The 22,714-nt window shown below is 28.4% G+C and overlaps 1 protein-coding gene across 11 annotated transcripts in view; it reads right to left on the reverse strand.

Annotated features, from left to right (window-relative positions):
* The window catches only part of hlk (hulk), a 64,487-nt gene extending 42,413 nt beyond the window's left edge, over positions 1-22,074 (reverse strand). For 2 of the 11 annotated variants that reach the window (XM_065510736.1, XM_065510732.1), the window contains exons 1-5: positions 21,751-22,074; positions 20,978-21,393; positions 5,084-5,240; positions 4,783-4,949; positions 4,132-4,167 (exon numbers count right to left, since the gene is read on the reverse strand). In XM_065510736.1, the coding sequence (XP_065366808.1) occupies positions 4,132-4,167; positions 4,783-4,949; positions 5,084-5,240; positions 20,978-21,206 (589 nt within the window). In that variant the 5' untranslated portion in view covers positions 21,207-21,393; positions 21,751-22,074. The remainder of the gene's footprint in view (positions 1-4,131; positions 4,168-4,782; positions 4,950-5,083; positions 5,241-20,977; positions 21,394-21,750) is intronic. The other 9 variants (XM_065510734.1, XM_065510733.1, XM_065510737.1 and 6 more) reach the window with 9 other exon arrangements.
* Positions 22,075-22,714: the final 640 nt, after the last annotated feature.

Here is a 22,714-nt window from a genome sequence, read left to right on the forward strand (position 1 = left end):
TTTCAAAACTGTTTGTGGCAGTTTGTCTGAGGGTGGTTTTTGTAATATGTAGCAATTTTAGATATTTTTATAGCTAAAATCGAACAAAAATTCAACTAATTAATCATTTAAATAGAAGTTTGCGTCAATGCCAATTTTGTACAAAAAGCAGGACTATTGTTTACTATATATCGATTCGATTTATTTAGCATTTACATATGCATGTACTAAGCATGATTTAAATACAAAAAGTAGTTGCAATAGTATCGTGTGATGTTTCATAAAATTCCATAATAAAAACTGTCTAACCTATTTTAGAGGAATTTTAATGTGTGACACTAACTAAAATAATAAAAAAATCATACAATCATGTACAATATATCCGTCGTGTCTTATATTAGGGCTTTATGACTCCTACCCTGTGATGACCTATAAGGTCAAAATTCGAAATTTTAACTCAACTTTGCTTTTTCAACAGCAATGCACAGTATATTTAATTTGAAACATACGTTATTACAGATTTTTTTTTGGAATTTTTTAAAACTATTTTTTTTGCATAAAATGTCACTGCGATTTTTTCGAAAGAAAGACTTATTTTCCCAATTACTTCGTAAACAGGATAGCAGATTTACTGAAAATACTAAAATTTGTATGAGAAAATTTTTTCAACATAATGACATCTATAGATAATATATTAGAACCAGGGCTACCAGATACTTTTTTTCAAAAGCCTGGAATTGATAAAAGATTTTCCCGAAAATTACAAATTACGTTTTGAAATCTTATTATTCGTGTTATTATATGCAACGAAATTAAAAATAATTTTTTTAAATTTGTTTAAAAGGTTGAAATTCTCCTCAACAATATTCATGTAAAGTTTGTTTCAATTGACCTAGAGGGAAACAAATCTGTAACTTCTAAACCCTTAGTCCGATTTGAATGAAATTTAACATGCGCAAAGATGAAGTGTTGTCGAGTTTAAGTTTTGAATTTTGACCGCATGGGTTGCTGCCAGGGGACCGCAAAGTAGGACACCTCAAGTATGTTAAATTTTTAAAACGATCCAATTTCTTCGTTTGTGTTCCGATTTCAAAAAAAAATACATATGGGGCATTTCATGTCAAGTGAACCAACTTTTGAAATCGATGTCTTCCGATCGGGATGCAATTTGGTTAGTTCTATTGCAACTCAGACACAATTTTTCAACAAGATCGGTCGAGATAGCTCTTTCTTCAATCTTTCGAAAAAAAAAATATTAAAAAAATTTTAAGATTTTTTTTTCGAAATCAAAAACTTTTTTGACTTTTTTTTAAATGAGCCCTTTTTTTCTTAAAATAAAGCTTAGATATTTTCCTAGAACACCTATTTGGTCGCTTAGTGGGATGCGAGTGGGATAGCTATCAAAATAAATATTTTGTAACCCAAAACATAAAATTTTTTGCAAAATCAAAAACTTTGTTGCCTTTTTTTTTCAAAATGGACCCTTTTTAATTTTTTTTTTTAGCTCAAACAAAAGCTTAGATATTTTCCTTGAAGACCCTTTTGGTTGCTTAGTAGGATGCGCGTGGGATATCTATCAAAATAAATATTTTTTAACTCAAGACTTAAAATGTTTGACTTTTTTTTTTGCAAATTCGATTTTTTTTTTCAAAATGGGCCCTTTTTTAAAATTTTGTTTTTAGTCAAAAGAAAGCAAGGTCCATTCCTTTAAGATATTTAGGTCGCTTAGTAAGTTGCGAGTGGGATATCTATCAAAATAAATTTTTTTAAAATATCTGCTTGACCAAAATGTCTGAGTTACTATCCAATAGAACTAACCTTGGTGCAAATTTCATCCCGATTAGAAGACATCGATTTCAAAAGTTGGTTCACTTGACATGAAATGCCCCATATATAAAATCTTTTCGTTGAGCACTACAACGAAGCTTAGAAGATATTCGCATTTGAAAATAAAATTTTTACCCAACCTTTTTAACCACCCTACTCCAGTTTTTTGATAACTGCGGGTCAAAATATTTTCCCATTTTTCTTTTATTGATCTAACAACAAATGTATACATATGTGAAACAAAAAAAGAACTGTCTAAAAATCGTGACTGACTCCAAAGTTAACTGCATTTGAATTTAAAAATTTAAAAAAGGCTAGTTTTTGGTTAAATAAGTAATTTTATTCTTTTTAAGTTATATAAAAAATTTCTGAGAAGATGTATTAAGAATTTATACTTCTTTAAAAGCTAACTTTACACTAAATATTTTAAATGAAAATAAATTTTAAAATTGTTAATACCGAAGGGACCAGGTCCATCCAAAAAACCACTATTTTTTATAAAATTCAACTTTAGGGCAAAAATTCTCAAATCGCATAGTCGATATCAATATATAGTAACCCATTTTAGATGGCCAAATATATTCTTAATTATTTTGTAAAGCGTTTTCGATAACTCCGCCCCTGGTATTGGATATTATAGCCTAAAAACTAAAAATCACATTTTTGGGATTTTTCAAATTTTTTTTGGAATTGCGGTATTCCTGATTAGAAATTTCAAAATTGGTTTTCATTTTCAGTAGAAAAATCTATGTAACTGTTTTTGTCATAAAGTATTCCAAACAGACAGATTTCCCTAAACATTGATATTTCTACCTTATGGTTTTTACGTGGAAAATAAATTAAGGGAAACTTAACAACTCGCAGAGAATTTACCTAACACTGTTATTTACATTCATAAAAATGTTGTTAGATAGGCAAACATAATTTTTAATGAATTTCTATGTTAGGAAAATTCTCTGCGAGATGTTAAGTTTTCTACAATTAATTTGACACGTAAAAACCATAAAGTAGAAATATCAATGTTTAGGGAAATTTGTCTATTTTCCAAATATCAATAAACAAAATCAAGAAATAGGATCGATTTAATAATTGAACATACCCGAGGTGTGCTACTTTGGGGACCCCTGGCCGCGCCCCTGATGTCCAAATTCAAAACTGGAAAGCGCTTGCTCTTTGCGCATGTGAAATTTCATTTTAACCGGACTAGCCGTTTAAAAATTACAGATTTATTTCACTCTTTTTTTCTAAACCACTGTGCGGCGGCTCTAGTTCTAACATATTATTTGAGAGGAACTTTTATTTTAACATGGTGTCATAACTGGAGGGGGAAATGTAAACATTTGAACTAACTTAACCTATTTTCAATTAGATCATCATTAACAATTAGATCCCATCTACAATTAAATCCCACTTAAATGTTATATCTGTTTTACGCCAATCACCAGCCAACAAATGACACAAACTTCCTGCGGGGTTGCATCACTTTCTAGACGTACTTACAGCACGTGCCGGGCACTGTGTCCCATTCAACATGTAGTGTGTGAGTGAGTGACTGTGTGAATGTGTATTGTTGTTGCTATGGTCAATTCTAAAAATAATCTAGTGTAAAATTTTGCATTGTCTAAATTGTTTTTATTTTAATAATGTACATGTTTTACTACATTTACATTTGGTCGAAGAGATGAAGAAAAAAACATCATTAGGTCAAAACTTGAGACATTACTAAACAGACCATTTTTTAGATAGTTTTTTTTTTTGTTCACACGTAATAGAAATTTGTTTGTTTCGAAATGTTTTTTTTTCAACAATCAGACAAAAAAGCAACAAATATATGTATGTAAATACATTGTTGAAATTTGTAAAATGTATTTCTTCATTGTAGCTGTTTTTGTCTATCTCATCTTGTTAAAAAGGTTTGAATGCATGAATATTTACAGGTAATGAAAGAGTTTAGGGTTGTTATACATAATTAGGGGAAGAGGGAATTAGCAAATGAGGAGTTTTAAATAAGTTTAATATTAATAATTCATAAAAATAAATATATGTATAAATACTCTAACAAGTACAAAGAGATAATTAAGATGGGAAGGGCATTAATAATAACCGTAAGTTTTTCTATATACAACAGTTAAAGAGCGAGCAAGAGATTGAGAGTGAGAGAGAGAGAGGGATTTAATTTTTAATCATTCAAGGGGTTTTTAAAAGATTCCAAACTAAATCGGTCAGCTGACATATGGTTTTACGAGTATGTGGTGGGGTAAGTGGAAGTTGTAAGGAGAATTTTGGTAAAAACTTCTTTTCTTGAGAGGTTTTCACTAAACTTACCCATGATTCTGGGTGGGCAGGTGGCATGATCAGGACCTGTTACCAATTCGTACAAACAATTGTTTTTTGTTTATTTTCGTTTGTTATGGTTTGGTTTTTTTGAAAAATAAATTCAAATAGTTCATTAAATATTTTACAAATTCTATGTCAGACAGATAGATAGATGTTCATTCACACAGATCCGCAGAATGTATACAAAATTTGTTGAGTTTCTTTGTGGTGTATTTTATGTTTTTTGTAAGATTAAATTATAATTTTTATATAAAGTTAGTTAGTCACAAATACTACAGTGTTAGTTGGCTACTACATGTTTTCAAACGTCTGTAAATAATGTTGAATATTTTGGTATTTTGTTTTATTTATACAATAGTTATATGCAAAGAGTACACACTCATTTCACATCAACTAAACTAAAAGTGTTTTAAAGTTTTAGTCACAATTCTACTCTACTTTAACGCTGGCTAAATTATATTTAAAAGAACGTATTACAAAATAATAATAATAAAAAAAACTGCAACTGCACATAAATTATTTTTCTAGAATAAAAATGATTTCCTTTCTTTGTTTAACTGTTTGAAATTTAAATTTTGCAAATAGTAATTGTTATATTGATAGAGAAAATTAAGCTATTTTTAATGTGGCTGTACTTACAGAATAATACTGCTACGAAATCGGTATCTTCAATGATTTTCAACAAGATTTTAGCATTAACTTCTTCGATACGATCCGGCAAGTCCATGGCCTCCAATGATGTCAAGAAATCCAAAACACCTTCTTCATCCATAAGATCGCCATCATAGATAATTGGTTCCTTTTCCCTGTATGGTGTTTTTTTTTTTTTAAATTAAAGTAAGAGGAGGGGTGAAGGAGTGTTTTCATTTGCAGTTTATACTTGTATGGATTGAGTTTGATAAGATTCAAATCATTTGATGCTTGATGGTTTAATTTTTACCTGAAATATGTAAGTGCTGGGAAATTCTTAATGCCGTATTGTTTAGCTAGACGTTTATCGTTGATCTTGACAAAGTCAACACCAAATGAATCGGTGTCATCGTCGATTTTTTCGAGTTCGGCTAACACTTTGTCACAGGTAACACAGCTTCGAGCATCTAGGGAAAGACAAATATAAAAAAGAGGAAAATTAGTTAAATGAAATTCTAGATTTAATTTTATTTATATTAATTCCCTGTAAAATAAACTCTATAGTATAGAACAAATTCGAACTACATATTTGAGTTGGTATAGAGTCTATACCAACTCAAATATGTAGTTCAAATATTTTGTAAGGAGAGTAAAATGTAGTCTGAACACCCGAAGAAAAATTGTTTGTTCTACGATTTTTATCGTTAATAAAGACAATCCAATACACTAGGGAATTCAAACAATTAAATTGAAAAAGCTACTATAAAGTCCATCTTTGTTGTCATATTCTGGATCGTTATAGATAGAGGATTCGATATAGCCATGTCCGTCTGTATGTTGAAATCAACTTTACGTAGCCCCCAAATATCTTACATACACGATTCATACATCAATATATCCGCTATAGACCCGGTTCAGTTGTTATTTAAAATCGAGAAAAACGGCCCACAATTGGCTGAGATATCTTAAAAAAATCAGGACAACCTCGATATTTCACCCATTTTTGAGCTATATCTGTATTACTAAGCCATTAATGTAGACAATATGGATATCTAATGATTAATATTTCAAAAATCAAAATCCGGAAAAAATATTTTTAACCCAAATTTTTTTTCTCCAAAAAAAATTTTTGTTATACAATATTTTCAGTAATAAATTTAAAAAAATTTAAAATTAAAAAAAAAATTGAGCATACAATTTTTTTCACTAAAAAATTAAAAAAAAATATTTGAAATAAAAATTAAAAAAAAAAATTTTGAAATGAAAATTTTGAAAACTATTTTTTTTTAAATTTAAAAAAGTGTACATAAGATTTGGCACAGCTGAATATAGCTCTCTGACTTGTTTTATTTATTGAATGAAGAAGTACCATTGTGTCTCAATTTTTTGGTACCATTAGTAGGAAAAAGTGCCATTAAGTCACCTATCCTTTATTTTTAATTCAAATAGAAGCCTGGATTTAAAATATTTATCATCATTAGATGATAAATTAAAATTTAAAATTAAATGAACAACCGTCGATTTTGGCGAAAATTTGTAGGTGACAGTTATATTCCCCACTCGAGTTCCAATTATTAACATGTTGGTGTATTTTTTGTTTTACTTGCCAAAAAACAAGTGTAAAATTAATGTTATTTTGAATAACATTAATTTTGCACTTGTTTGTACAGTGAGGAAACATAGATTTTATTCAAATGCATTTCAATGACTAATAAGTACCGAACACCTCAAACTAATGTCTAAAAAGTACCAAAGCCAATCAGATTTGGATCACAATAAGTACAGCTAATTAAATTTGCATTACTAATCCTCATTTAGTATTTATTAGAACTGAAAACAATGTTTTTTATTTTTTGAAATTTATTTTTTAAACGAATTTGGAAAATATAAAATTTTGGATTTGAAACATGGATAGAATCAGGGCACACTTAGAATTAGATTATTTTTTTTATTCAGTTTGAATTGTCAATTCACTTGTGGTTGTTGTGGCGAAAAATACAACAAACCCAAAAGCAAAAACAACAACAGGCAACTTTGACAGTTCACCTAATTTTTAACAAAAACAAAGTACCTGTTGTTTTTGTATTGTTGTAGTGATGCAGTCACCTTTCTAAGTGTGCCCTGGATGGAATCATGATACAATAATTCTAAAAAGTAGAATCACTAGGGATAGTTTTCAACATTTACCCCTATAACGTCAAACTTTGATTTTGATTTTTTCATATTTTCTTTTGTTTGACGTTACAAAAATTTTATAATTGGGATGGAATTTTATAATTAGTTTGTAATCAAATTAAAATTGGTTATCAATGTCAGCAAATATTTGTATTTAAACATCTATGGGTAAATTAAATACAAAAACTTTGTATAATTGCAATTTTTTTTTATAAATTTAGTTTTTTGAATATATTGTTACAACAAATCCAAAAATTGCTAAATGAGGAAACAATTTTTGTGCTTCTGTTTTCCAATATTTTCTTTAAAAAACACAACATACACCAGGTGGAAAGGAAAATTAAATTTCCACTTTGTAATTTATAATTTCAATGGCACTTTAATGGATTCCTAATTTAAATTTCCGTTGATTGTTGATAAACAAAAAAACGCATTACCTTTAATAGGCTACAAATTGCAAAAAATAACAAAAAAGCACAAACAAAATTGTTTTAATATTTCCGCAATTAAGAATTTCGCATGAAAAACGAAAATGTTAAAATAAAAATTGATTTATTTTCAACTTGGCAACAATTAATTACACGTGTAAAACAACAAACAAATAAAATGTTTGAAAAAAATCTACGTACGCTATAAAAAAAAAACTAAATTATAATTTTATCTCAAATTGTTTTGTATCGTGGTGATTGTGGCACAGTGGGTGCAACATTTGCATGCCCATGTTGCTGTTTTCTTTTTTAGCAGAAGCAGCAGCTGAGCTGATCTGCAGAAACATCCGCATCAGCCAGCAAGCAACATCCTCTTTAACCGCCAACCCAATTTGTAATTTTGTAATTCGTATGAATGAAATGTTCATTTTTATTAATTGATGTATTTTATTTAAATTTTGTTCTTTTTTTTTGGTTTATTCATTTATTTATTTTTTTTTGTGTTTCATTATGTTTCCACCTCTTTAATTTCTTTTGAGGGGGGAGGTAGGATTGTGTTTTCTTTGCCACAACCACTGATGGATGATTTACAAACAAAAAAATTAATTTCAATTACACTTTGCCCAAAAAAAATAACTTGTTGATTATATTCTTTAATTCATAAAAATTGTTCTCTTCAATTGAAATGTTTGTGCACATTATTTGTTGCTATAAACCAAGAAATGTTAATAGATAATTCTAAAAATTATAAGATATTTAGATACATTCATTCGTACGTACGTACATATATAGTATATACGGGTACAATATCTTTTGATTAATATGAATAATCTATGCAAACAAAACTACACAATTACCTGCCTTTACAGTGCAGGAAATAAGTATAAGGGTAAAACTATTTGATTAATAATTAAACAAGATTTTTTTTCTAATGTCTCACTATCAATGTTCGTGAAGTAAAGGGTAAATTTTTGTAAAACTCGATATAAATTCTAACAAATATTTCTAGAAAACAATTTTGGAATTTAATTTGGCCATAATCACATACATTTATACCAAAAATTTGATTTATAAACCTTTTATAAATTTAAAAATTGTTCATGCATAAGTCCTATAATATTTATAGTCTAATTTATATATATGGGGGATTTCATGTCAAGTGAACCAACTTTTGAAATCGATGTCTTCCGATTGGGATGCACCAAGGTTAGTCCTATTGGATAGTAATTCAGACACAATTTGTCAGCAAGATCGGTCGAGAACTCTCTATGTTAGAGAGGGTTAAAGGTCTTTCTTCTCATCAATGTAACTTATTACATATTGTTCTTAGCAAAATGTGTCCCATATAGTTAGCTATTTCTTCAATATTACGAGAAAAAAAATTAAAAATTTTTTAAATTTTTTTTCCGAAATCAATAACTTTTTTTCAAAATGGGCACGATCTGGACTATAAAGCGGGTGAAGCAAAACATCCCAATCACTTCTTTCTAAATAGTTTTTAACAGGTATTACAACATTTGGCCGAGCGTTGTCATGTTGGAATATTACGTTTTATTACTGGCCGCATATTCTGTTCGTTTTTCGGCCAATGTTTGCTTCAAACGAATTAGATGCCTTCGTTACAGGTTCCGTGTGATGGTCTTGTCAGACTTCAGTAGCTCATAATAGATAGGACCCTTTTGGTACCACCAAATACAGAGCATTACCTTAGTGCCATGGATATTTGGCTTTGGTATCGATTCGCCTGGTTGGCCGATCTTCACATACACAGAGAAAACAGATTCGTAGTAGCAACCGAATTTGTTGCCAATCGAATGATTCAGTTGCACACATAGAATTTTTCGGTTCTATCAACGGAAAGTCAGTTGATACAGAAGAATTTCGGTTGAAGCAACCAAACTTTTGTTACCCCTTCTAAAATTGTGTAGCCACAACTGTAAAATTCGGTCACTAAGGTAGAATCATTCGACTGGCAACAAATTCGGTTGCAATCACGAATTTTCTCTGTGTTTGATCTCTTACACTTCGGGTTGTTGTAATGGATCCATGCTTTTATAGCATTCATTTGAGACATGCAAATCGTATTTCAAAATCTCTGGTCTTCAATTCGTATGGTACCCGATTTACCTGCCTTTGAATGAATCCTGCTGCACTCAAACGTTTGAAATTGCTGCTTGAGTAGCTCCCAATGATTTTGTTAGCTCTTGTTGAGTTTTACTACAATCTTCATGGAGAAATGTTTACAATTCTTGGTCTTTAAACTTTTTTGGCCGGCCTGAGCGATCTTTGTTTTCAACACTTCTGATTTTTCAAATTAAAGAAGTAAAGCAAAACTACCCATATATGGCGCTTTGTTGGTACAAAATTCGACATATAAGAAGCAAAAAAAAACGTTGTTGTTTACATTTTAATGTTCAATAACTAAGTGAGAATAAATGACAGATATGTATCCTTTAAAATGGCATATAAGTTATTAAAAACACAAAAACCGCGTTCAAAAGATACGTCATCTATTGAAAATTACACATTTTTAAGTCATACACCCACTATTTCATTTTAAACATGAAATAAAATTTTTTTCGTATTTTTAATTATATTATTTTTCCAACATTTTATTTCTAAAATTTTTTCTTGAAAATTTTGACCCATAACTCGAAACTTTAAATAAAACATGCTACCTCTAAGCATTATCCGATTTCAGCATTTGGTTTTTGGATGAAGGAAAACAATTTTAGAACTTAGAAGCACCATAGTGTAATTAAACTTTTTAACTACACAATGTACAACTTAAAATTTAGTTATTGCTAGACTTACTTTACTCTTTACTATACTGTACAGAAAAAACTATTTCTTACACCGTTTCAATTCAAATATTTGTCACATATTGAACTGGTTTCAATTATTTCATAATTAAATCAAGTATTCATTTGCTCAAAAACTAAATATCTTGATATTTTCTATTGAATTTTGAGTTTTGAATTTGATTATTTTGACAATTGATAAACAATTTTCGTTATTGGTTGAATTTCAAATACAAAAATTATTGAATAGATATTTTTCGTAATTGAAAACACATTTTTGTTATTTTTTGTGTTTCAATTACGAAAATTATCTATTCAATAATTTTTGTATTTCAAATTCAACCAATAACGAAAATTGTTTATCAATTGTCAAAATAATCAAATTCAAAACTCAAAATTCAATAGAAAATATCAAGAAATTTTGTTTTTGAGCAAATGAATACTTGATTTAATTATGAAATAATTGAAACCAGTTCAATATGTGATAAATGTTTGAATTGAAATATAATTTTTTCTGTGTGTACGAATTACTTTAAAGTTATTCTAGAATCGATACAAAGTAGGGGGAAGTAACGAATAAGTTATTATACAAAGTAATGCATATGGGAAGCTATTGACGTTAAAATTCTAAACAATGTTTCAATATGTTCTCAAAAGCACAATCTAGTAATTTTTGTTTTACAACAACAATTGAGTTAAGTCTTCAATATCTATAAGCTATAAGAATGCCCTTAAACCCATATCGGGCACTATCGGAGTAAATATTTATGCCTGTATGTACTCATATCTTAGTAATATTAAAATATATTATAGTTACAAATGCAAAAAAAAATAAAATAATAAAATAAATAAAGACATGTTGAAAAACATATGAGGTGTTTATGTACGAATGAATGTATATGTAAATATACATCCATACATAAGTGTATATTTATATAAATGAATGAATAAATAAATAAAAAAACACGTTTGCATGTACATTTCATATAGAGCCTCTTTATGTTTATTTAATATTTTCCCATTCATCTTTCTTTATAGAATATAAAAATTCACATACAAACATACAAATATACATACAAACGTAGATGTAAATTTATTTAATAAATTTGTATATTATTTATTTAATATACATATGTATGTACATATACATACATAAATACATACAAATGGCTTGCATGCCAAATAGATTAACTCATAAAGTTAAGAAAATAAGATAAAAAAATGTCTTGCCTAAACAATATTTGTCATATAGTTTTAGTGTTAAGAAAATTTGTTTTATTTAGAAGCCAATTGAGAATTTTGACTTTCATTCATTAAATAAAAGTTATACAAAAGTGATCACAAATAAACGATAATTTATCTATATATGTATATAAAAATGAAATGGTCCATGTATGTAATGTCATCACGTGAGAACGGCTGGAGCGATTTGGCAGATTTTTTTTTATTCGATTCGAAATTTTCAGGAGATGGTTTCTAAAGAAAAAAAAAATTAAAAATTACGGCTAAAACCCGTTTTTTTGAGTCCAGTAAACTGTAATAAAAAAACCCCTAAAGTATGCAGTACAAATTTAGATATTTTATTTGCAAATAAATAGGAACAGGCAGGGTTGGAGAAACTTGACGAACTAACATTAGTAAATGCTACCGGGCGAAGCCGGTGCGATCAACTAGTTTTAAATAAAAATAGTTATGTATGTACTATTAAGTGTATTAATAATAAAATAAAAAAATAAAAATCATAATTATGGAGTTAATCATTTTGCCTAATAAGCCATTCATATGTACAATTTATATGTTTAGTAAATGTATATAAAATAATATTTTTGTTTAACTTATGGGGGTGTTGTTATTTTTATACTAATATTAAATAATTTTTCCTTTTTTTTTTGCAGTTTTTGTTTTAATTTAAAGTTTCCTATTTTATTATAAACATTAAATTTTAGAAAATTTAGTAATTTGTGTGTTGTTTTGTTAGTATTTTATTTTGCTTAATTCATTGCTTCAATTATACCTTTGGGGATATTTAAATTTTCTATATTGTTTAAAATGAAAACCCAACAAAAACAAAAAATACTTGTGATTTATGCATTTTAATTAATAAAAAAAAAATGTACTAAACTTTTGTGTACAACACATTTTTTTTGGTTTAAATCCATATGTATTTAAAACATCTGTTACTTGTAAAACGTTTGCATGTGTGTGTTTTTTTATGAAATTGTAATCAATCAAAATGGGGTTTGGTTAATTTTTAAATTATCAGATTTTGGTAAAATATTTAAATTTATATTTAAAAAATACAATAATAAATTAAGATTGAATGTTTGTTTGCAATATAAAGAAATTGTTGAGGCTGTATTTATTTTAATTATTTTTTGGAGCCCTTTCGATTTTAGCTGCTTCCAAGGTCTAATATTATTTTGCGTCATCTAAATACAACATATTGAAAACTTGAGCAAAATCGAATAACGCTACAAAATTTCAATAATATACACAGAGAAAACAGATTCGCAGTAGCAACCGAATTTGTTGCCAATCGAATGATTCGGTTGCACACATAGAATTTTTCGGTTATATCAAGAGATAGTCAGTTTGTAATAAAGAATTTCGGTTGAAGCAACCGAACTTTTCTTACCCCTTCTAAAATTTTGTACCCACAACTTAAAGATTCGTTCACTAAGACAGAATCATACGATTGGCTACAAATTCGGTTGCTACCACGAATCTGTTTTCTCTGTGTTGATGAATAACTTGCAATAACTCTCAAATAAGGCCCAAGTATAGTTTAACACTAATAAGGTTCATGTCTACGCAAATATTATTACTGAATGTTATGGCGATCGACCCGTAATTGACCAATGCTCCCATATAATAACCTATTCATAATTCCTGGTTTATTATACTGGTTAACCTAGTTCCATCGGTTTCAACGTGCGAGAGATGGTTTTTGCGGTTCAGAAGTGGTGATTTGGATACGGAAGACAAAGATCGCCCAGGCCAACCAAAAATGTTTGAAGATCAAGAATTGGAGGCATTACTCCATGAATATTGTTGTAAAACTCAACAAGATCTTGCAAAATCATTGGGAGCTACTCAAGCAGCAATTCTAAAACATTTGCGAGTAGCAGGATTCACCCAAAAGTAAGGAAATTGAGTACCATACGAATTGACGCCGAGAGACCTTGAACAAATATTTTGTATGTCTGAAATGCTGCTTGAACTCTATCAAAGAGAATCATTTTTGCACCGAAACGTAATACATTGTATGTGAAGCCCGGCCAATAGCCGAATCGACACCAAAGCCAAATATCCATGGCGTTAAGATAATGCTCTGTATTTGAGGAGCAAAAGCACCCTATCTATTATGAGCTACTGAAATCTGAGCAGATCATTACAGGGAACTGATTCCTTTAAATCGAACATTGGCCGAAAAAGCCAGAATATGTGGCCAGACATGAAACCGTAATATTCCATCATGACAACACTCAGATAAAAGTGGTTGGGCACCCGCTTTATAGTTCAGACCTTGCTCCGTCCAACTACTATTTTTTTCGATCGAATTAGAACGCAGTCCCTGGGATACTCTTCACTTCGAAACATAGTATTCGATTTTGTCTTGATTCTTTCTTGGCCTCAATAAATGTGCAGTTCTTTTAGCTTGGAATTAGAGTTTTTCACGGGAATTCCGCCAAATTTCAATCCCTAAATCCCTGGAAATTGTGCGAGAATTCCCCGCAATTATTTTCCTTAGTTTTATGTGAATGTTTTTTAACTTAACTTAATCTAAAAGATGCTTAAAGCTCCAAAACAAATGCAGAAGAGTCATACAACAACAAAAATGTAACCTAAATAGATCAATAACAAGTTCTTTATTCAAAACATTCAAAAAACTCGTGAATGTTCAGGGCTGCCATAGAATTCTCTTTCGGTTGAAAGAGGAATTATTTTAGAATTTAGCTTTTTCACAAAGAGTAAAACGAAAATTTTTGTGGAATTGAATTTTGTTTAATGTTATTGGATTTTCTTCAAGTTTTAATTAACATCTTTAATTAATTTTTGATTTAATAAGCAAAACATTGCCAACTCAAAACGAAAAAAAAAAAATATTTATTTTTTGCGAATTAATAGAATTAATTAGAATCTAACGAAGGTAGAACAAAATCTAATGGAAATTGAAGCCATTTCGTTACAATAATATATAATTTGTTCTTGGCGGGGATCCCGGGAAATGAAAAGTGCTGGAAAAGAAAAACTCTACTTGGAATCCATATATTACCAGAAAAATGAGAAAAGGTTATAGTAAACAATGTCCAATACTTTGAATAAATTTATATTATACAAATTGTGATAAAATCCCCCATTTTTAAGTCATACACCCAATAAATTGTTTAATTAAAATGTTTTTTAATTAACTAAGACTTTTGGCATACTTTTAGCTCCTCATTATTACTCCCCCTTTGGAAAACTAAAAGAGTATGTATAATTCCATTATTTTTCATGCCAGCACTTGAAAGTTTTTCTAGCATTTAATATACATCAAATATTATTTTTTTCCTTATTTTACAATTTAATTAGTAAAATGAAATTGTTCACTTTCAATTTTTAACCTAGAGCAACTTTATTCCACTTCACATGTTTAAGTGCAGTTATGCTTTTTAATTCTAAAGAATAAAAAATATATTTACAAAACATACTACTTATACATACTATAATAGGTAGTATGCATTTGAGGTTGAGGGCAAGTTAGGTATTAAATACGAGTATAATAATAAATTATTAAAAGAATGTTTGAAAAAACAGTTTTTATTGTAAATAATTTCTAAAAAGAAATTTCAATCGTAGAGAATTTGTATACAAATAGAAAATTTAGAGGTTTATAAAACCTTTAATAAATTAAAAAAATTGTATGAATAAGGCCATAGAAAATTATCCATAGAGACCAGTAACTCCGTTTTGTCAAACAAAAAACAAAAAATCATGAGTCTGATACACTAACAAAATACATTGACTACCATGTATTTTGTAGTTGCAAGAGTTAGGTTTTTGACAATTACGTTTCGTCTCTATGTTACCCTATGAATAAGGCATAGATAAATGCACACAGATCGGAAACTCACCTATCATAGACCTAACTCAGTTGTAAAAACCTAAGTGGTGAGAATCTATTATTAGTAAAAAAAACTATGTGAAAACAAAAGCAACACTCGTAGGTAAAATTGTTTGGAATAATTTGTTTGCTTGAGTTTTTTCTAGTTCCCGCTCTATGTAGTATATTTCTCTACTTTCAGTATTTATATTATTAAACTAGTTGACCGCCCGGCTTCGCCTGGTGGCATTTACTAATGTTAGTTCTTCAAGTTTCTACAACCCACATACACCTGCCTGTTCTTATTTATTTGCAAATAAAATATCTAAATTTGTACTGCATACTTTAGGGAGCTTTTTTATTACAGTTAACTGGACTCAAAAAACCGGTTTTATTTGGAATTTTAAATTTTTTTTCTTAACAAACCATCTTCTGAAAATTTCGAATAGAATAAAAAAAATCAGCCAAATCGCTCCAGCCGTTCTCACGTGATTATATACGGACCATTTAATTTTTATATATATAGATATACTTAAATAAAAAAAATTACACTTCATTACAAAAAAAGAAACGAATCAGAGCATATTTTTGTTTCAAACAAAAGTCAAGATCTTTCTGACCTTGCTTTAACTTTAACGCCACATAAAATATAATTTATTGTACAAGTAATAATAGCACAATATTTTTCTACATCTATAAGTTAATTTTCAGTTTCTATTTAGCAAAATGTCAGTTTGTTGCTAAAACTTAATTTCATTAAGTTTATTTTTTTTTTTTGAAATAAAAAAATTTTAGCCTGAACTACAATAGTCGAGTTATCACCCTTGGCTTGCCAATCATTCCTTTTTATTCATTTAAATTTTTCATAATTTTTTGCTAAATTTCTTCTTTTGTTTTGTTTTATTATAAATTTTAGTTTCCTTAATTTGTTCTTGTTGTTGCTGCAAAATGGAATGTCAAAAATAAAAATAAATATAAAAAAAACAGCAACAAAAACAAGAACGACAAGAACAGCAGCACTGTCGATTTCTACACTTGTTGCTGGCCCATTTCTTGCCTCTTTTATTTTCTATTTCATTTTATTTATGAAAATTCACATTGAATTCTAACACGTCTTATTACTAATACACAGCTATACACAAGAACGCATACAGACAGGCAGACGGACAGACATTGAAACGCTTAGTTATTCATACTTTTTATACATTTCTATAAATTTTCTTTTACATACAATCATACAACGTTGAAGCATAATCATCATCATTATGCCACCCTACACTACCTTATAATGGGGTGGATACAATGAGCATTTGGCCATGTTTGTAACATTTAAGACTACTGATGTAAGCCTTTCTTTTATTATCACATTCACTATCCTTTGTTCAAATTCAAATATTTAGGCAACCAAGTCTAACTTTTCTTAATTAAAATTTTACCAAAATCGGGAAATTTAATAAACACTGGTTATATTTTAGAATATAATACTGATTTCACTAAAATGTACATACATAAACATGACTTTCTACAGTCAAATTCTGAAACTTTGAGCCAGATCGGTTAATGTAAAGGAGACAAATTTATTTATTTTCAGTTTTTACAAACAATTTTTCACTAAATATTAAATTTATTATTAATTTATAAGGCTTTCGTAATATATACGGAATTAACTATTTAAAAAGGTATTATGGCAAAAATTATTTGTAAAATTTTTGATCTACATATATAGAATTCTCGGGAATATTATGTGTCATAGGTAGGGGTTTTATCCCGGGAATTCCCGGTTCAAATTTCCCTGGAATTTTGCCAATTTTTCACGACCCGATTCCCGGGATTTTTAGTCGGGAATCCCGGGAATTAAAAACTGACGAAAATACATAGAAAACAATATATTTTTTCACCAAAAAACAGTGAAATCGGCTTATAAATCGGCAATAATAGACCGTTTATTATTATTTATTTGGGGTTTTATTGGGAATCAAAAAAGGTCGGAAAATTAAAAACCATAGTCATAGGTCATGCAAAAAAAACTTTCCTAAGCTTCGGAAAAGGTTTAATATGAACAGAAAAGCTATAGCTATAACTATAAAAACATTTACCCTTTACCAGTAATTTTGTTTACACTATTTTCAAAACTCTAATTCCAAACTTTTTAAAATGTTTGTTTAACATTTTTTTCACAATTTAGGAATAGATCTTTAGAATAAAATCTAACAATAATTAACTCAATACTTCTCATAAAGATGAAATTGTCTTGAATTGAATAATTTGTACAAAATATGTAACATTTTTTATTTTATATTTTATATAATAAGTGAGATTGAAAAAACCTTAACACACGTTTTTCCTTAAAACTATTAACCCAAATATTATATTGATTTTTTGATCCATTTACCTTTGAAAAGTATGTCAGTTATTATGTTTAATATCAATTATATTCATTTGTTATTAATCTGATTAAAATGAGTGACGAGAAAAAAGTACGAACTAAAATTATTAAATATTTTCAACACAACCCAACTTGATCCTACAAAAAGTTGGCCAAGCAATCAAAGGTCTGCAGTCAAACTGTTTACAATGTTTTTAAACAGTTTCACTAGAATTTGTCCGTTGATAGAAAACCTGGTTCAGGTAGAAGGAATGATCCACATGATATTTCTAAAGCCAATAAATAGAAAGCATTTTCAAAAGAGCTCCAAACACATCCGGTAGGAAAGCAGTGCGGTTATCTCAGTACTCGGACTATTTGGTACGAAAAGTTAAAGCCAATGCAGGTTTAAAAACATACAATCAAAAAGTTTCTGATAGGAACGATGCAAAAAATTTAGAGGAAAAAGACAGAGCACGGAAATTGAAATCAAGTTTTATAAATAAAATATACCTGTTGCATAATGGACAAAGCACAGTGGCGCCCGTAGAACAAGTGAGGTTTCAAAAATCAAAATTTCATGTGCCAAAAATGCTACTCTTATTACAATCAGATTTGTAGTTCAGAAGATATAGCCCTTCAAAGTTGAATGATTTTCAGTTTTCAAAAAAACAGACAATGTTTAGGTAATTTGGTCCGCTTTCAGATACAATATATCAAAAACTATGTAACTGATCGTCATTATTTTTGATTCTTTTGATAGATATATTTATTAAGAAAAGAATAAACAAAAACAGTTTGTTTTGTATTTGTCCATGTAAATCGATATTTTTAATTTTTTTCAATATTTCTCAACTTTGAAGGAAAATAAAAGAAAATCAATTTCTATATTTGCCATATTTTCAAAATAAGTTCTTTGATTATTCCATTACCTAATGCAAAAATTTCCAGCTGCCCATTCTTGTCCCATTTTTTGCTAGAGGTAAAATTTTGAAAAAAGACATGGTTTCAAAAATGACATATGATCGTGAACCAAAAATTTTTTTTCCAAAAAAATTGTTTTTTAATCTTTTCTGGAATAATCTTAAATCATAAAAGCCTTTAAAAAGAAACATAAAAAATTTTAAAAAATATTTTATTTTACTTCTCATAAAATTGATTTTTCCACAAACTTCAACTTTGCTAACCCATAAGTATGCATTTGAAAGGCGTAGAACCATTTTCAAACACTCATTTCATAGGCTGATCCATTATCTATCATATGCTTTTTAAATTTTTTTAATTTTCTCATTTGGTTGAAAAATTATGATTTTTGCAACGAAAAAACTCAAATGCCGCCACTGTGCGACAAAATGTATATTTTGGCAAATTGTTTGCAGCTTCCAGGTCAATATTTGTATGTTGCTGATAATCGAGGGAATGTTGTAGAAAAGTTTAGGACCCAAAAGCAGAAAATATTCCCAAAAAGTTCTTGATATGGCAAGCAATATGCAGTTGCGGCAAAAAAGCCAAACATTTGTTACAAAGGGTTTTATAAATACCGAAATTTACATGAAGGAATGTTTACAAAAGAGGATGTGTATTTTTACCAAGGGAGACATCAATTGATTAGAACTATAAAAATAATCTTTTTTGTAAGTTGTAATAATAATTCCAGTATCTGTACCTCAAACTGTAGGTTTAGAGGTTTCTTATTTATTAACATTTGTGTATGATAAGATTTTCTCGATCTCACTCCTTATTGTAGATAATTAAAAACAACCACAGTCAAGGTTTTTAGAAAATCTTTGTGTGTTTTGTTAGTACTCCTAATTAAAGAGCGATCACCTAAAATATCGTTAACAAAATAACATCAAATACAGTTACTGAAATCATACAAATTATCGCCAAATTCAGCCATTTCCAATCGTTAGTCAACCTTGTTTTGGCTTTGAAATTAAACAAAAAAAACTATACAATAGAGAAATTCCAAGTAATTACTTGGTAATGACTTGCAAATTTCTCAATAACATATTTTTTCAATGACAACTACATCTACTACCATCTGTATTACTGAGAGATACTTACTTATTCATTAAACATTTAAATACAATAAAATAGTTAATTGTACCATGACATACAAATAATTCCCATTCAGTTTTTACTAATAACAGCTTATGTAAGTTTTTCTATGAAAAAGCTTGAAAAGTAAGCTTTTTGCACTTCTACTATAATTTCATTAAATATTCATAACCAGATATAAAATATTGATTGTAGATCCCACAACATATATATATTTTGGGTCCTTATGAAATGTAAAAACGATCTAGCTATGTATATCTGTGGATTTGTCTTACTTTAAAGTAAACAATAATTTTTGGCATGAAATTTGTCTTATAGTGTTCACTTTGGAAAACTGAAGAAAGTGTTCTTTGTAAATAATTTTTATTATAATAAAATTAATTTAATCTTTTATTTTTGATTTTTCCTATGCATATCCACGATTTTTTCCTGCATATATTTGAGCTTTTTTGCTTGCACAGGTAGGTCTGGTCATTATATATGATGTGTTATTTAAATAATATCAAATAAATGACTTATTGAAGTTCATACTTGTAAATTTACATGGTAATTAGCAGGCAAGGAACATTTTTATTATAAAGTTAAAAGAATGTTGAAACGGATTTTGGATTACGGCTGTATTTCCTTGAAAAAAATAGGAATTATGAGACAATATTTAGATTTAAAACAATATTTACAAGAGAAAGTTTATGTTGATTTTTTTGTTAAAGCCTTTTGCCAAATTAGTCATTTATTTAAAGATTATTAGGATATTAAATAACAAATACGTCCAAACCATATTAAAATTCAAAACTACTACAAAAATATAACATGACCCTATATCAACTATATCAGATGTAGTAAATCACCTGTTCGTTTTTGACCGCCATTTTTCGATTTTTGTTGCCCTTTTTGTTTTTGTTCATCCCATTTAAACTTAAACGCACATAAAACAGAATTGAATAGAATGAATAGAAAAAAAGATATTATGCGACTAAAAAGAAAGACTACGTAAATAATTTAGAAAGACTTGTACAAAAACAAAAATAAAAAAAAAAATGAAATAGAATAGAACTGAACTGAAATGATTTTAAGGCGAATATTTTCCACTTGAGATTTTTTTTATTTTTATTTTTGTATTTTATTTTTCATTTCTTAGTTAAAGAAAACTTTATATAATCAAAAAATATACGCAGACAGAGCGACAGCAAGATCATTTGAAATGATTTTCTCAAAATATAGATATGAAATGCTGGCAGTAAAGATTTAAATTTTGGGAATTATTTAAATTAGAATTAGAAACACTTACACCAGAATACCGCTACATAATCCTTGTCAGCCAAAAGTTTTTCCAATTGCTTGGCATTGACTTCTTCGATGACGGCTTCGGGTTCAAGTGGGGCGGAGGCAGCTGCGGGAGCTGAATTACTATTCGTTGAAGCTTTCTTGTTAGCACAATTCACATTTTCGGGAAAACTCAGCACAAATAAAGAACAAATGACCAAAGTCAGTAGAGATTTTAAACGCGGAAAATGCATTTTATATTCAATTTAATTTTTGATTTCTTATTTTATTTTCTTCTTCTTCTTTTTATTCGAATTTTCAAGCAAGAAAATTCAAGATTTTAATTTCACTTTATCTCAACGAAATTAAATTCATCGGCGAAAAGTTGTTTTAAAAATAAATAAAAAATAAACGGGGGGAATGAAAAAATAAAGTAAAAAACTAAAATGGGAATAAGAGAGAAGAGAGAGAGAGAAAAAAAAATTAAAATTTTCTATAGTTTCAAATAACTTTTATTTTTAACTAAATCAAACACTTTGTATTTCACTTAAAATATATTTCTTTAAATTTTTTTAAAATATTTCTTTCGTTGGTTTTTCTCTTTTTTAAATTAATTTAAATATTTCTTATTTTTCCCAATCGATTTCAATATTAAAATACATCTATGCGAGTTAATGTTTGCTTGTATGTATGTATATCTAGTATATATTTTTAGATTTCACACACAAAAAAAAGAATGTAGAAACATTTAAATATATATAGAATTATAAAAGAAAAGATATGTATATATTTATTCACAAATTTCTTCCGCGGACTGTTGGATCGTATTTTTTATTTGATTTTTTTTTTATTTTTTGTTCTACTCCGTGCAGAGGTCCGCTCGCAACTGAAATATTTTGGTGAAAATTTATTTATTGAAAACTAATTTTCACTAAAGCTTTTTGGGCCAATTACATTACGTCTAAGAGGTGAAAAGTTTTCTAATTTCCAAAACAAGCGAAATTTTCGAATATTGAAATTTTACTAAGGAGTCTGCGCCTAATAATCAATATGTCTTGTTCTTGTTCTTTTGCTTTCGAATATTTTTGATATAAACAAAATTTGAGATCGTAGACATTAAAGCAGAAAGAATAACAAATAAAATAAACGTAAAATAAATATAAATAAAACTAAAAACTAACGAAAAGTACAATTAGTTAAACGAAAGAATAACAAATCATGATTTTGTTTATAAACAAAACGAATTGCATGAAAATCCCATTTGTATCTAGATGCATTCATTCAAATCTTTTACACATTCAAACACTCACATATACTTTAAAGAATCCGTGTCAATCTGCATGTGTTGGGCGCGTACATGTGTCCGTAGATTTTTCAAATTGATCTTGAAAGTGTTGATGCTTAAATACAGAAATACAAAAAAAAACATATATTTTTATACATATAGTTTTACACTTTACAGCAGAATATTTTATAAACAAATAAAACTTTTACAACTGTTTAGTATTTAAAAATTTAATTTAAGTATCTTATTTGCTAAATTGATTAACTCAAGTTTTTGAATTTGTGTGACCTAAATTAAAATTAAAACCAAGTTTAGCTACCATCATCCGTAAAATGGCGTTTTAGGTCGACTGACGTTACCGAAATAATTACAATTACCGTTACCGTTAAAATACCATTACCAAAATAATCGAAATCGTTACCTATTGAATATTTATATTTATTGAAATCTACAGAAGTTAAAATGTTATAAAATACC

The sequence above is a fragment of the Calliphora vicina genome, chromosome 5 (assembly GCF_958450345.1).
Source record: "Calliphora vicina chromosome 5, idCalVici1.1, whole genome shotgun sequence".
NCBI classification, from domain to species: Eukaryota; Metazoa; Arthropoda; class Insecta; order Diptera; family Calliphoridae; genus Calliphora; species Calliphora vicina.